The sequence below is a fragment of the Oryzias latipes genome, chromosome 3 (genome assembly GCF_053564925.1).
Source record: "Oryzias latipes strain Hd-rR chromosome 3, Olatipes_Hd-rR_3.1".
NCBI classification, from domain to species: domain Eukaryota; kingdom Metazoa; phylum Chordata; class Actinopteri; order Beloniformes; family Adrianichthyidae; genus Oryzias; species Oryzias latipes.
In genome coordinates this window covers 5230892-5248059 of record NC_136239.1, presented here as the reverse complement: position 1 = coordinate 5248059, position 17168 = coordinate 5230892, and the positions used below count along the sequence as shown (strand labels likewise).

At 45.5% G+C, this 17168-nt stretch overlaps 1 protein-coding gene across 1 annotated transcript; it reads right to left on the bottom strand.

Moving 5' to 3' along the window:
- Positions 1–765: 765 nt before the first annotated feature.
- On the bottom strand, positions 766–15707 carry kiaa0895l. The gene is made up of 7 exons (XM_023951717.2): positions 15515–15707; positions 10370–11084; positions 10141–10284; positions 7690–7822; positions 6916–7221; positions 2698–2795; positions 766–2499 (listed from the first exon to the last, which is right to left on the bottom strand). Exons 2-7 carry the CDS (start codon positions 11054–11056, stop codon positions 2338–2340), a joined length of 1530 nt encoding a protein of 509 aa, XP_023807485.1. The 5' UTR covers positions 11057–11084; positions 15515–15707; the 3' UTR covers positions 766–2337.
- Between the last annotated feature and the right edge of the window lie 1461 nt (positions 15708–17168).

The following is a 17168-nucleotide window of genomic DNA, read 5'->3' as shown; positions in this document are numbered from 1 at the left end:
TGAGTCCACTGTCCTCTGAAGATAAAAACATTGATTTATTAAAAATATACATTTTTTTGGGGTAAAAATTGTTTAGATGCAATGCATTGTGGTCTATATTTGCCAATCTAGTGAGCGTGGATGCACACAGGTTTTTCTCAGAGACTTCTGGGAAATTTCCAGGGCAAAGGATTTTGGAATTGTAGATTCGGACAACAGTACAAAATGGCGAATGCTCTATGTAGTGAGTAGGGAAGGAATTCAGACACAACCAGAATGTCTTTGAATTCGGATGTTAATAGCACTTGATGATGTCATCAGTCGTCGCCGGTCATCTACGTTAGCCGCAGGTGCCAGCGCTCGAAATACAGAAGTCTTCTTATTTTAAAAAGTTACGCTAAAACACAAAAAGTCATTACTTACATGTGTGGCTCCCCCTTGAAAGAAAACATTTTGGGACACCACTTCAGCTCCAAATGCCCCTACGATTAGAGCAATGGGGAGGAGCCAGAGGGGTAGAAAATGGTTTGCTTTCAGCTCCAACCAAATAAACTCAATTCAGTCGCCATTTTTTGTTTTGCAATACGGACGCCGCCATGTTGGGAGTTGGACGTCGTCGGTGAGCAGTGATTGATCAGAAACCGAACCGTACGTTATGCAGCCTCCAACCGAATCCTCTCCAAAGTGAATGCTCCAAACATTTGTTGTGTTGTGAAATTACTGAAAGTTGTTTTGTTATTTTATTGTTACTTGCTCGTCTTGATTACTTGAAATGATCCAGAAGAGTCCAAATATGAAAGACGTTTATTTAAAAACCACTGCAAAGCTGCCATGCCCGACAATCCAGGTCAAGATTACAAAGAAAGAAGGAGCAGTGACACAGAAACATCCTCCGTTCGCCGTTCACTCATCAGAGGTTAAAGCTGCTTCGCCATTCAAACAGTGACTGATCAAAAGGCTGAAGAAGTAGATGTGAATGCTTTTTTTGGTAGAGCAGGGTCTACAGAGAACCCTGGGCCCCCGCTGGGAAGGGGGGGGCAGCATCCAATGACCATCCACTGAAACTCTGGGTTCTCTTAAGAGAACCAGCTTTTCCCAGGATCCTTCATTTGCAGTGAAGTCAGAACCTGAACCTGCAGGAGGAGCGGCGTCACACAAAACACAAAGAGAAACAAGCTCCGCCCACCACACGTGAAGTGCATACAGGAAGTGACACAGATCTGAGCATCAGTTCAATAAATAAACCATAAATTCCGTGGTTAGTACTCTGAACGGCGTCTGTCTTATAGGGATCTTCAAACGGAAGTGGAACACATGTATGTGCATGAAGTACTGTTTAAATTGAAAGTTGACCTGACCTGTGTGTGTGTGGGGGTGGGGGTGGGGGGCTGCGGTGCCCCCTCCCCTTCTGTCCGTGGTTCTGAAGCAGATCATCTTCAGTATGAAACACAGCAAAGAGCAGCAGCTGACGAGATCCACACGGCAAAGGCACGGCCCAACACCTGACCCCCCCCCCCCCCCCCAACAGCTGCATAATGTCGGTGATGAGAGACAGGTCGGGGGGGGGGGTTCACCTTCACTTTCCAGATATTCCCCAGAAGGTCTCATATGATCAGAAGTTGAATATTTTAAAGGCAGCTGTTCAGACCTAACTGAGCATGCTCAGTAACTTCCATGTCTAGTGTGGGGTTGGGGGGGTCACTCTCAGTCAGGAGGAGGAGTTTAAGATTTTAACTGTCATTACCCCCCCCCCCCCCACACACACACACACCCTTTTTCTGATAGCTACATTTTTAGACAGAGGTGGGGAGGGGGGGGGGGGTCACAACTTACTACCTGAAGCTCAGGTGAGACTCGTGGACATCTGGCACTTGATATGTGAGGATTCTTTACAAACGTGTAATAAAACTTAAGTTCCAAGGCGGAGACGTCCAAATCCAGGCCCCGAGGGCCGGCATCCTGCAGCCTTCCATCGAAGCTCCTTATTGGCTAAACACACCTGTCCAGGTAATCAGCAGCAAATAAGGCAGGATTCCTGGAAAACCAGCAGGAGGTCGGCCTTCGAGGGCCTGGATTTGGGCACCCCTGTTCTAAGGCATCCAACATAAAGCTGAAACCTGAGACAATCATGAGCTCTCAGAGTGAAGCAGTGAAGCAAACTGAAGCAGTGAAGCAAACTGAAGCAGTGCACACAAAAGCGCACATGGATGGCCTTTACTGTCTGAGGTACGTGTGTGCAGCAGGACGCAGCAAACATGCAGTGAAGCGCAGACTCCTGTCCCTTCAAGTTTGACCACAAGTAGTCTCCTATAAAGCACGACCAATAGTTGGTGTCCTCCGGCTTAGGGGGGCAGAGTCTCAGGGGAGCAGCTGCTGCAGCACTGAGTCGTCCAGCTCGTTGATGGAGACGATGTGGTCCAGGTGATGAAGGTACTTTTCCGGGTCCCGCATGAAGTGAGGGATTCTGGTCCGGGAAAGATCTGCAAACGGACGGAGTCTCTCCACATCCTCGTAAGACACCTGTGCAGGTAAATATGTGAAAAACAACTGTGCAAGATCAACATACAACACCTCGGCAAGTTCAACATACAGACACCTGTGCAGGTGAATATGTGAAAAACAACTGTGCAAGATCAACATACAGACACCTGTGCAGGTGAATATGAGAAAAACACCTGTTCAGGGACAATTTACAGGTACAAGAATGTTAACACTCACCTTTCCTAGAGAGGTCAGCATTTTGAAATCGATGTTTCTTCGATGCCTCAGGATCCTCAGGATCCCATCCAGGTAAACCTGATCTTTGCTAAAGCAACCTGTGCACACGCACACACACGCACACACACACACACACACACACACGCACACACACACACACAGGCACATTTTTCTGATGATGCGGGACATAGATGAAGGAAATAAAAACAATGTATTTCTGAGTATTTCTTTATTCTAATTGTTGTCAATCAGTAGCAGTTTGAAGCAGATTGTATTTGTGACATAGCAACCACGCTGGGTGGGGCCACAAGCTCCCTCCTGTGTTCTGACGCAGAAAACTGGATCAGGGGTCTGCAACCATCAACACTCAAAGAGCCCAGAACAGCCCAGCAGGAGCCACAAAGGCTCCTTTCCCCTTTAGAAAAATAAGAGGCTGGTCTGTATTCAGCCAAATCAAGACAAAGCAGAAGTTTCAGTCATCGGTCCTCAGGCTGAGACAGAGGGTCCAGTGTTCTCTGTCCACCTAAGTGTGAATGTGGGTGACAAAGTTAGAAAGATTTTTGAAGCACAAACAAAGCAGGTTACTAAGACTGCTTTCTAAGGTCTTTCCTGAGTTGGAGCCTTTCTCTCCAGAGCCAGTGCTGAAATCTTATTTCATGCTTTTATGACATCTAGATCAGACTACTGTAAAGCCCTTCCTAGTGGCGTAAAGACAAACACGGCTGCAGCTGCACGCCTTTTGACTGAAACCAGACAGAAGGAGACACGACACCGATTGTAAAGTCCCTGCACTGGCTCCCAGTCAGCTTTAGGGTCGATTTTAAGATTCTTTTATTCAAGTGTTAACGATCTTGGACCCTCTTTTTTATCTGAACCTTTAGCCTATGAGCCTCTAGGTGCCCTCGGTTCCTCAGGTGCAGGACTGCTGAAGGGGCCTAGTGTTTGAACAAAAACCCACTGCGAGGCACCGTTCCAACCCTACGGGCCTCGCCCTGGGACAGCCCGCCGTGGGACGGCCCGCCAGAGGACGTGAGGACCTCATCACAAACTCATCTGTAGATGCGCCAGATTGACTCAGTCGAGTGTTTTAAAGCTCAAGTTAAGACGTTTTTATTTAGGAAAGCTTTTGGCTGACTTTTACTTGTGCTCACTTCTGCGTGTTTGGTTGTTTTACTTATAAGCCTGTGTGTGTTTATTTGAGTCGCGCTCTAAGAAAAGTGCTATATAAATAAAGATTTACTGACTTTACTTACTAGATGAGCTCTCAAAGTTGGTTTTGTTATAATGTGCTATGTATACGTTTACTATGTATTTATTTGTATTATGTATGTATCTTAGTCTTACTTGTTCTTATGAATTATTACTATTTACTATAATCAATAATATTAACTTATCCTAATGGCATTGATTATCTTATTTCTTTCACTACATCTCTGCTTTTAAACCAGTTTTTGGCTGGAATGTCTGTTTTTGGGAGGGGGGGGGGCTTGTTCTTTTATGTCCAGCACTTTCAGGTGGATTTTTATATAATACTTTATAATACATTTGAATCTGAATTTATTATGATAAATATAAATGACACTAATTTTGTCATACAAAAAAGTATAAAAATAAACAGAAAAAACGTGTTCTATTTTCAAAACATGAAGTAGTTTCTGACTTTGACAGAAGTTGGTTCAAATGACTTCCTTTCAAAATAAAGTGTCACATAGGATTATCTGAGTAAAAGTACTCATTTATTTAACTCTTTGTGGTTCATCTCAGCCAGAAATGTGTCAATCTAACAAGGTAACCCTTGTGCTATCCTAGGCACTTTGACATTGGGAGTTGGGTAATCTAGACCAGTGTTTTTCAACCAGTGTGCCGCGGCACACTAGTGTGCCGTGGGAGATGGTCAAGTGTGCCGTGGGAAAATGCCCTCATTAACTGATCTAAAAACATTAAACATCTCGAGGATATCAGCTCTTTGTTCATCCAAACAGGTCCTGATAAAACACTGAGTAGTTAGGAATATGAAAGATCATAAAATACTTTTTTCTTTGTGTTTAACTGATTCTACTAAAGACATTTTGATAAGGATGACGGCACCGCGATTTACCTGCAGCTATAACTGTTTTCTGAAAAGTCCCGCAGCTTTTACTGTCTCCACGACTCCACCAATCATTCTTGAAGGCTTAATCACATGTCATCAGTCTGACCAATCAGAAGTGGTTAAAGTCTCCACTTCCTTGTTCCAATTTAGCTCATAACTCACTCAGTTCCAACAAAAACACCAGCTAAAGCTCGTCTTTAGCGCTGTAGCTTTCCACAGAATCCGGTATCAGACCGTGGAACAAGTGAACAAAACCATGAAACTCAGAGACGCAAGTGTTTCTGCCGTTTTCTCGCCGTATTCACACTACATCTCCCATGATGCATTGGCTTAAAGGGACAGCGCCTCAGCGTACAATGAGTCGTCCTTGTTACACGTCTTGAAACCACAACGAACAACGTTTGTATGTAACTTAACTTTTATTACATCTTTCAGAAAAAACATCTACAACTTCCTGCTTTTTCTGCCACAATTATCACAAAAATGCACGTCAGATTGCCGGGGGGGGGGGGGGGGGGGCTGTAGATCAAAACAGACTATGAGTTTCTGCTTTTTTTTTTTTTGGGATGCTGGTGTGCCGTGGGATTTTTGTCAAGGTTAAAGTGTGCCGTGGCTCAATAAAGGTTGAAAAACACTGATCTAGACCAGGGGTCGGCAACCCATGGCTCCGGAGCCACATGTGGCTCTTTCATCCTTCTGTTGTGGCTCCCTGTGACTTTGTAAAATAATGAGTATTTTATAATAATTAAATTTTATTTTAGTTTGTTCATTTTTCATAGCATTTCAAAGGCGCTGCTGGCTCCGCACGAAGCGCGAGCCACGGAAAAAACAGCTTCGTAATGAGCTCGTATTTATCGGGCGAGACCTGCAGAGCTGATAGCAGGAGGAGACACGCGGGGGGGCTTCAATAAACACTCCCATCTTCTGCCGGGAACTTGACGTACCGCGGGGCAGAGACTGATGACAGACTGAGAGTTCACACCGGCGTTGCCAGATAGAGTCACAGGTTTCCAGCCCAAAAGTCATCTGAAAACCGCCAGACCCAGCCAAAAAACCGCCCAAAACAGCTTTTGTTGATGTTTTTTTTCGTACTGGACTGATAAAATAGAAGATTTTTCTAAATAAAAGATAGTTCAGACTAATAATAAAAAAATATTTCTTCAGCAGGCCGCCTTCTTGCATTCATTTGCTTAACCCGCTCTATCCCCGCTATAACCTGAGTCCGGCTCTTTCATCCTTGTGCTGCGCTGGAGCGCCCCGACTATCGTATTTTGCGCTCTCTGTGTAGGACACACTGAGGAGCGCGGGGGAAACAAATCCCAGCTACAGAGGATGTGAACAGGTGAACAGGTAGAGAGGAAAAGCAGGTAGAGAGGCGGAGGAGGGGCTTTGGCTTCAAACTCTGTCAGAGAGATGAAAACACGGGCGTCAGATTGAGACGCAGCTTTCCCTGCAGGAGTTGAAGCAGAGACTTTCCCTGGGATGATTTTATGAACTCAAACATGGAAACATGATTACCAAGTAGAACTCTTCAAAATAATAAACCTGATCTCTCCACATTCTCAGTGTCTACCATGCATACATATTTTTATGACTTTGTTAAAATATGAAGCTGCACCGCTCGATAGGTTGTTGGAGCATTATGGGTAATGTAGTCAGGAGCCTCAGAGTGCTAAGTCCTTCAGCTGTTTGTGAACGAGATGAATACAGCTTGAGTTATACTGTTTGTACTCCTTACTTACTTGTTACTTTAAAGTAACTTTATCAACTTAAAACTTAATTTTTCTTTAACCAAAGGGCCACCATGAAGGTGTAAAAGAGCCACATGAGGCTCCGGAGCCTCAGGTTGCAGACCGCTGGTCTACATCCATGTACGTCTGTGATTTCCTCGTCTGAGCTGGAATCTGACAACGCTTTGAAAATAGATCAGAAGATGATCAAAGTGGGATTTAAGGCTGCATTTAGAGCAAATGTCTGCTTCACAGCCCTGAAGCTTTTATTAAGCTCCACAAAACATTCAGACTTTGTTTCAAATGCATCAAAACTAATTTTTCTGAGACCAAGCTCAATGTTTAAATACCAAACGTTGAATGTGTGTCTGCATGTGTGTGCGTGCACGCGCTCACCGGGCTGCGAGGTGTCCGTCTGGCCCCTCTTGGCTCTCAGGCAGTACTCCCAGCGCACGTCGGGGTCGTGCACAAAGCGGGCGATGTGCCCGAAGAGCTGGCTGAAGCTCATGCTGGCGGCGTGGAACACGGTGTAGTACAGCAGCGCAGCGCGCCACAGGTACGGCTGCTTCCGCAGCAGCACGCTGTGCAGGCTGGCCAGCCCCTCCTCCGTGGGGTTGGCGGGTTTCAGGCCAAACTGCTTCCTGCCGTCGGCCGACGCCCACGGCTGCAGACTGTTGTTGACGCCTCGCAGGTAATGAGTTCCTGAGGAGAAGCATCCCATCATGAGAAGGAAAACCTTCGCCCCGTCAGAGAGCACAGAAGCCGCTGTGGCGGGGGCCGGGCCTGGTCCAGACGATGCGCAGACGAGGCTGCAGCTGCCGAAACGTACACCGCAGCCACAGACGATAATCACTTTCACGTTTCTGCACATTCTTCCTGAAGGACACCCTGAGAAGAGAACCTGAGTTTGTTCAGAGAAGGTCTGCAGGAGCTCCACTGAAGGCCCGCCAGAGTCCTCTGCAGCTCTCCAAATCCCCAAGAGGTTCAGAAATACAAGCGGACGTCACATGACGGACTAGCAGCAGCAGCTGCTGTAACGGCCCCAACACCCGGCAGGTGCGGACCGGACTCACCTGAAGAAAAACTGGTTCAAGGAATGGTTACGGTTTAGCTTTGAGCAGGACGAGCTGTGGAGAAAAACTCCACGCCTCTGTGTCTGCAGGGACGTACCGATCTCGTGCCGCAGCATCCCCTCCAGCCAGTGCTGCCGGGCCCCGCCCAGGTTGATGGTCAGCGTGGGACGGCAGCTCTCCACCACCATGACGGCCTGCGACAGCAGCTCGTCAGACAGACGCACCACCACCTGAAGGCACACAGAGAGAGAGACAGGGTGCTGGTCAGACGCCTGCCTTTTCTAGCAGCCGCTTCCAAAGAAAAGTCTTAGGTTCCCTACTCACTACATAACGCATTCGCCATTTTGCGATGATGTCCAAATCTGCAATTCCAAAATCCAGTGCCCTAGAAATTTCCCAGAAGTCTCTGCGAAAAACCAGTGTGCATCGATGCTAACTAGATCGGCTAATACAGTGTTTTTCAACCTTTTCTGAGCCACGGCACACTTTAACCTTAAAAAAAATCCCGCGGCACACCAGCATCCAAAAATTAAAAAAAAAAGGAGAAACTCCTAGTCTGTATTGATCTACAGCCCCTCCACAATCTCACATGCATTTTTGAGATAATTGTTGCAGAAAAAGCTGGAAACTACAGCTGTTTTTTTCTAAAAGATGCAATAAAAGTTAAGTTAAAAGATTTAAAAACAGTTTGTGTGTTCGTTAGTTTCAAGACGTTTAACAACAGATCTCCTTTTGCGCTGTCACTCTCACAACCCAATGCATCATGGGAAATGTAGTGCATAAAACGGCCGAAGATCGGTTTTCGGAGCTTCATTGTTTTGTTCACTTGTTCCACGGTCTGATACCGGATTCTGTGGAAAGCTACACCGCTAAAGACGAACTTTAGCCGGTGTTTTTGTTAGAAATGAGCGACTTTACGAGCTAAATCGGGACAAGGAAGTGAAGACTTTAAGCACTTCTGATTGGTCAGACGGATGACATGTGATTAACCCCCCCAACACGGGACTTTTCCAAAATACAGCCGAAGGTGCAGCTGAATCGCGGTACGTCATTCTTATCAAAATGTCTTTAATAAAATAAAATAAACGCAAAGAAAAGGTATTTTACGATCTTTTATATTCCTAACTCCTCAGTGTTTTATCAGGGCCTGTTTGGATGAACAGAGAGCTGAAATCCTGGAGATGGAAAATGTTTTTAGATCAGTTAATGAGGGCAATTTCCCACGGCACACTAGTGTGCCGCGGCACACTGGTTGAAAAACACTGGGCTAATATATACCACAATGCATTGCGTCGGAACAATTTTTGCCAAAAAAAAGTTCAGAAGACAGTGGCCTCATAAATGATCGTCGCAAAACGCCTATGTCAGTTAGATTTTAACTCCGTGAAATCGATGACATCATATCCGCCGTTAAATAAAAAAATAGTAGTGAGCATGGTGTCCCAACGACGTATGGATGTAATTTATGGAAGTGACGACTGTTTGAAAAGGAATCACGAATGAGAGATTAATAATTATATTTGTGTCCAGCTGGAATTCTAGAGCGCCAAGTTCTTCAAACATCAGAATAGGAAGAAAAAGTTTTACGCCGCTACATCATTTAACACCAAGCCTCTATACCAGCGGTCCCCAACCCCCGGGCCGCGGACCGGTACCAGTCCGTGGGTCATTCGGTACCGGGCCGCACAGAAAAAATAAAATAACTTACATTACTTCAGTTTTATTTATTACGGAATCTGAAAGATGCTTTATTTTGAAAAATTGCCCGATTCTCTGTTCCATCCGTCTATGTTTGACGCAGGCCAAGGCGCTCTTCTGGGTCACGTGACAGGATACCGCTAAAATCAAACCCAGGAGCTAGCAAAATGAGTAAAAAACAATCGTCTTTGGAAAGTGGAAAAGGCCCAGCCATGGGCATGTTTAAACATTGTCATAGCGACCAGCGAGTGTTGGGGGCAGAGAGGACGTTGCTCATGTCATAATTCATGTTTATTATGTTTAGAAAATACCAGTTTTCATGCAGGTCATATTACTTTGTTGTACTGTAGTGTCGGTCACGTGCACGTTTGCTCTGCAGGGGTTACTGTGGGAGCTGGCATCACAGGGAATTCAATCAATCCCCTTTGCCTGCTTTGGTCAAAATAGGGTTGAGCACGGGTGTTTCTTTTTGCCTACGTGTCCTTTCATCTGGCAGTTGTGTTGTTTCACTCTTAGTTATTTCTTCCTGTTGTGTTTACTTCTTTTTAGCACCATGAGTGTGGGAAGGGGAGTGGATGATGATACCTGTGCGATGTACAATGTTTAGCGTGTCAAAATAAAAGTGCAGAGTACGTCTTATCACGTGTCTCTGCCTTTATTGCAGCGTTGCTGCAGCGTGTGTCCACCACTTATAATATACCGGTCAGTCAGAATTTTGCCAGACATCAAACCGGTCCGTGGTGCAATAAAGGTTGAGGACCGCTGCTCTAGAGGACATGCGCTAATAGAAGAAGCCCCTCCCTGCTCGTCCAGTGTCAACACCATGAGCTAATGTGTTCTTGCTCCTTACCTCGCCCACGCAGCCCTCCTTCTGCAGGTATTTGCGTACGGCCGCCCACACTTGGCTTTTGGGGAGCACGCCGCCCCCCGTCACCTCCTCAAAGTGCTCATAGGAGTCAAACTTCCTCAGGACGCACTCCATGATTCCCACGGCCTGCAAGTGAGCACAGACATCATCACCATCATCATCATCGTGTGCACTGTGGCTCAGAGGAACAGGGTGGGGGGCGCTGCAGCACCTGCTCCAGGAAGAGGCCCGCCCCCTCCCTGTACTTGTCCAGGACGCCCCGCGGTTCTGGCTGCGCGTACTCAAACTGAGGCTCGTAACTGAAGTCGGACTGAAAGAAGGCCAGCTTCTCCTGCTCCAGGTTCAGGGGTCTGAGGGCCACCAGCAGGCAGGGCCGCGGAGGCGGGGGTGCCACGCCCTCCGCTCCTTTAGCAATGTGGGGGAGGGAGCTTGCCGGGCGCATTCGCCCCCTCCCGGCTCGCAGCGACAGCGGGTAGTTGACGGAGCAAGTGCTCTCACTGCGCCGCATCCAGCTGCCCCCCGCCAGGCTGGGGCTGGTCAGGCTGCGCATGGGGGGCGAGGGCGCCACAGGCCCACTGCGCCAGGGAGGCTGAAGGATCTTCCGCTCCTCCCTCTGATCCGCAGACCCTCGCTGGCGCTGGGGGGTGACCTCCAGGCTGAGGGGTCGCCGTAGGGCCGGCCGCCCCCCACATCTCAGTGGCGTGGATCTCCTCTGTGCCGCCTGGGGGGCGCTCGCAGCTCCGGGGAGCCCGTTTGCTAAGACCTTCTCCTTTTTGGTTGTTTTGTCCTTTGAGGTGGGGGTGCTTGAACCCCCAGGAGGGTTTCTTTCGACATTCCAGCCCCCCACACCTTCACCTGCAGCCTTTTCCATGAAGACGTCCCCCGAGTCCAACACCATCACCTCACAGCCAGTCTCAGACTTCGCCCTGTAAACACACACCTGATTTAGCTCCACATCCCATCAAGACATCCTGGTTGAAAAAGTCTCCAAGTGGATTTTCCTAAATCTGCAACTTTCAACTCCTGAAGAGCCATTCGGGTCAATTTCTCACAAAACAGAACCCAACAGGCGGTCCTGTTGGGTTCTGTTTTGTGAGAAAGTGACCCGTCTTTTTTCACCCTTTAGAAGTACAAGACATGGGTTTGTGTTCATGTTATTGTTATTATTATGATAAAGATTATTTATTTGTTTCTTTTTTAGCAGGTGGCACGGTGGAGCAGTGGTTAGCGCTCTGGTCCATAGTGAGAAGGCCCTGGTTTGAATCCCGGCTGGGACCCTTCTGTGTGGAGTTTGCATGTTGTCCCCATGCATGTGTGGGTTTTCTCCTCTGGCTCCTCCCTCCTCCTACAGTCCAAAAACATGCTTCATAGGTTCATAGGTTCATTGGGGTCTCTAAAGTGGGAGTGACTGTGTGTCCTGCGACAGACTAACAGGCTTTGGCGACCCTGTGACCCCAAAAGGGATACAGCAGGTCAAGAAAAACAGATTATGGTCTTCTTGGCATTAAAGAAAATTAATATTTTTTAAATATGAAATAATTTATAGATTTTGACAGAGGTTCACATGACTTGATATCAAAATAAAAGATACTGTGTGTCACACAGTGTCACCTCAATGCACCAATATAGTAGTATGTAGTGTAATGTTGACAAAGATAAACACTTTATTTTACCATTTGTGGAGCATCTAAGCCATAAATTTGTAAATCTGACTAGCCAAAAATGAATCAGGTCTAATTAAGTGACCCCTACCGTGTTTCTAAAACCATGTGGCTCACTTAAAATCCTTGAATTTGTTTCAAAATAGAAAATGTCTCTAAAAATCCAGTGAACCTTAATTCTGGTTGTGCTCACTGACCTCCAGTTGATTTTCTGTGGTACACGGCGCTCATAATCGGTCAAAATGTTGTAAATGAGTTGAATACAGTTTAAATAAATTTACTTTTTTAAAAACTTTATTCATTTTTAAATGACAAACTTTATTTTTCTTTAACCAGAAAGGAAAAACGGAGGGGTAAAAGAACAAGATTGGAAGGTGAACAGAGCAACGATGCAAACCCCCTCAGTTAGAGCTTTGAAGATGGGTCGTGGTTGGGTCTTCCATCAAGACAATGACCCAAGCACATAGCCAGGAGAACCACTGAGTGGCTCCGTAAGAAGCTTGTCAAGGTTCTGGCATGGCCCAGCCAGTCTGTAGACCCCAACCCGATAGTAAATCTTTAGAAGGAGATCAAACTCTGTGTTTCACATCGACAGCTCAGAAACCTGAGTGATCTAGAGGAGATCTGTGTGGAGGAGTGGGCCAAAAATCCCTCCTGCAGTGTCTGCAAACCAGGTGAAAACTATAAGAAACGTTTGACCTGTGGAATCGAACACAAAGACTACTGTACCAAATATCAACATTGATTTTTGTCAGGTGTTGAAATACGGATTTGTAACAGCGGCATACATATAAATAATTTTAAAAATGATGCAATGTGATCTCCAGATTTCTTTTAGATGTCTCTCACAGTGAACACGCAGCTAAGATGAAAATGTCAGACCCCTCCATTATTTAGGTTGGGAGAACTTGCAAAATCCCAGGGGGTTCAGATACTTAATTTCCTCACTGTATGTCACAGCAGTGCAGTGCAGTGCATGAGGACTGTGAGACAGTGGTGAGGTATGCTGTAGGAGTGACAGAGAAGTTCACAGTGGAGGTGGGATTACATCAGGGATCAGCTCTCAGCCTCTTCCTGTTGGAAACAGGGATGGACTATGGAATGTGTGGAGAAAAGTGTCATCTGTGATAGAAGAGTTTAAGCTCAAATGAAAGGGAAGCTGTGGAGACCAGCCGTGTTGTCTTCCCCAGTGAGACCCATGTTTGACAGAACTCCATAAAATTTCCCACCCAATAAAGTGGGACAGTCTGTGAGAGAAAGCATTCTAAGCTGCAACCAAGTCTGTCTGACGTTTAGTGTTTCCTGGTCCTTTATATGGGGCTTCCTTAAGACTTTACAATTAAACAAAAAGGTTTTTAGGACCACTTTGAATGGAACTGAAATCTTTACAACCTGAATCTACAGAAGTTTACTTCTAAAGTCTGACATTTTACCAAAGCAATGGGAAATCGTTGCCTTTCAAAAAAGAGCCTCCAGTGGTGATTTGAGGAACTACAGCCTTTGGTTCTACATTGTTGTGTTCAAACTTTGAATGGAAGGTGGAGCCTTGGCTCCAACTGTGGGGCTGGAACACGAAGGGCTCAGACAATTCGCATAGTTTGATGAAAAAAAAGTTTTTAACAACCAATTCTCCACAGGCTGTGCTTGAATTGAACCAAAACTATGAAGTACTCAATGCTGCAGTTCCTCGAATGACCACTGAAGGCTGGTTGCAGAGGGGGGCAGGTTTCTGTTGACTCTAAGTCAGGTTTTACTCCAAAAGGTAAACCTTTAAACATATGTAGAGTACTTTTCAGAACAGAAGTCGCACTGAGGATAAGTTGCAGTTCGGGAGAAACGTATTTACAAAATACGGGAACAAGAACAGACATTTCGTCTTAAGAGGCAAATAAATTTAAAGGAATAACTATATCTGCACACTTCACTACTGTAACACATTGGTGCTTATTTATCTTCATGAAACACAGGAGGTAGGGCTGAACGATTAATTTTCGAAAAATCTGGATTTTATTTTCCCAGTTCTCTTCTTTGTTGCACTTTCGTTGTTCAGAGTAAAGCTGAAAATGTCTCTTCCATCACTTTCAGTGCACGTCTTGGTGTCTGTGTTCACAGTTATCCATGTAAGGGATAGAGCCGGACGGTGTTTGTTCTCAAACATTATTGGGGGACGTGGAGGGCTGATCACATGGGGCGGTAAACTGTGGAATAAGGTAGGTCAACATTTATTATGGTATTGATACAATGTTTGTGGTCTATATCAGAGCACTCTGGACCTGATAGTTTTTTTTTTAATTGTTCGTTGGTGTAAAAGTAAATGTTGGACGTATGTTAAGTTAGGAAAACTTCACAAAGCCAGACTTTTTAGTTGTAATTTGATCTTTGCTGCAACACAATGTCATGAATTTAAATGAAAATATTTCAGAATGAGGCTTTTTACAACAAAATCACTACTATTTAAAATAGAGTGATAAAATTAATTTGTTACAGGTCACCATAAATAAATGACACCAAAGATGTCTTCCCTGACAGCACTACTCTTTAAATCACCAACACTCACTAAATCCATTGAGATCTTCATCGTCTCTGTTGTTTTAGAACAGCTGAGCTCCAACTGAGCGGCGCTTCTGCTTCAGTGTTGCTGTCAGTAGTAAATACTGATACACACACCTACAGCGCCCTCTAGTGGTTGTTGCTACTTATAAAAAACACATTCAAGTCGCATCTGAGTATATGTAGACTAAGTATGCAAAAAATGCGACTTATACTCTGAAAAATACTGAACATTGCTTTGTTTTCTTTTCATTACAGCTGAATTTGTGCATATTCGGGGGAGTGTGATTGGGCCCGTCCCACTGCAGGTCTCACTTTGGTTCTTCAGAACCGAAAAGCTGACGTCGGAGAACATCGGTGTACTCCAGTAGTGGTTTTAGGCATGGGACTGTACGGGCGATTGCCCGGAGCGCCAATTTAAAGGGGGCGGCGGTTCGGTGCTTGGAAACAAAAACAAACATTACTATTGGTTTTCTGTGATATTCAATTCAATTTTATTTGTATAGCCCAAAATCACAACAACAGTCGTCTCGATGGGCTTCAAAGTAAAACATGAACTCAAAAGGATCATGAATACAAAGATTTCAATTGGAAAATACTAAAAGTTTTTTGCCAGTGGTACGATTAAAAACTGGCTAAGCCATACTGGCATCCCTGCCCTTAGGTTTTCCAGCCCAAACTGAAAAAGAGCTCTTCCATTGATCCCCAGGTTCTCCGTCTCATTCCTGAGTCTGTGTTTGCAGCAGAAACTGTTGTCCCACAAGACTTTCTCTGATTTGTCAGAAAAGTTTTTTCAGCCTCATCTGACTGGAAGTTTGATGCTTTTCTGTCCTCCATGCTCTGCCAGCAGAGGTTTCCGGCTCCCGCCTGTCGTTTTCCTTCGGTTCTGGTTTCAGCTGTGTTGGGAGGGGGGGTCAATCGGTCACAGATCGCGGTTAGATCAAACCAGAGCGGTTTAAATCTGGATTAAATCTGGTTTAAAAAGGCACAAACTCCGTACTATCAGGGTTTCCATCAGGGAGCGGGAATCAAACCTCTGACAGGGAGCCCCGCAGAATCTGCGGGAGCCTCGCCGCCGCCCCTCCTCGGCAGGCGGACAACCTCAAAGTAACTCCGCAAACCCCCGCCTCAAGTCCCGCACTCACCGAGCGGAGAGTCCCGGCGCTCCAGCGGGGGCAGACGAGGCTTCCTCCCGCTTCAAGAAGTCATCGCGGCCGCGGCCCCCCCGGAGCGCGTCGGGCTTCAGCGGGACAGTCGCGGTAATTACCGGATAACGGTTCGGGGAGGGGCGGGCCTCAGGCGCGCCTGCGCCGGCCGGGAAGCGGCGGTCGAGTTGGAAGATATGACGCAACACGCCGCGGACACCACGGCCCTCTGCGTCATCACGCACGACGTCATCCAGTCCCAAACAATCCAAAAGACTTTAAGATTTAAAATATTTTTAAGGTGCCCGTGAATTTTTGGATTGTTTTTACATGTCAGCAGCTACTTTAATTAATTTTATAAAATATTTTACGGCCCCCCCCTCCCCGATTATTTTCCTTTTTCCTTTTGTAGCGTCTCCACTTAAAAAAAAAGAAAACTTACAGCAGTGTGACAGGAGCAGGTGCAAAGTATCGACGACAGTACCAGCTATCCTATTCATTCAATGGTGCCAAGTCTGTATGAACAAATCAATAAATACATAAATATAAATATTGTTTGATTTAAAGAGACTGTTGATGCAACAATCCAGGTTGAAAGTTATTCCATATTCAGTATTTGTAATGTTTTGAGACTAAGCTCTTCCAAAGATGAATAGGAATTCAAATAAATCCAATGAAAAAGAGGTTGCACAATGGTGTAGCGGTTTGCACCAGCCCTGGTTCCCAGTTGGGGACTCTGCGTGTGGAGCTTGCATATTTAGGACACAGTTCAGCTGTAGGCTGATCCAAAGAGATTTTTCTGAGCTAAAGTAGAATTCTGGTATTTAACGCTCTGACTATTTCAGAGGTGAAGGTCAGGTTCAGTATCAGGGTGTTGTGTTGTCTAAATAAACAGTCCTTTAGTTTAGTTTTATCTTGTTTTATTTGACACACCTTTCATTCAATCTTCCAGCTTCCTCGTCTCTTGTCCTTCTGTCCTTTCCCGCTCTCTCTATCTGTCTATCTCGCGATAATTCAGGAACTTAACTATACTACATTTTCCTCCCTTGTTTAGAATAAAAACTTCCTACCACATAAATTTTCTTATAATAAACAAATCACATTGTTCTCAAACTAAAATCAAATTCTTTTCAAATACAGTTGTAACAAAACTTGTCAACAAATGAGAACAGATACACGTTATTGTTTTTTCTTCTTCTATTTAAGTCTCTCTGTATCTGATGGGCTTTCTGATAACCCGGCCGTTCCTGGTAGTGATGAAGAGGGGTCACGTTCTGGTGGAATCTCAACTGCTGGAGTAGTCTCTGCAGTTGACGCATCCTTTGCCTCATGATAGTTTGGTTCACTGCAGGCTGATGAAGGCTCTGGGATGTCAAAGTCAACATCCAGTGGTGTTTTACGAAGATGTTTGACATTCCTGATCATTTTAGATCCATCCTCTCTGTTGACCAGTTCAAAAGAGTTGTCAGAGGTGTTCTTCAGCAATACATAGCGAGTCTCTCTGAATGTTGGATCCAGTTTTCCATTTTCCATACTCGCAATGTAAACTATATCACCTGCTTTAAAACTGTGCTCCTTTGCTCTGCTGGTCTGGTCAGCGTAGTGTTTCATTTTGGTCTGGTATTCCCGGTGATGCTTTCTTACATCTGTGGCT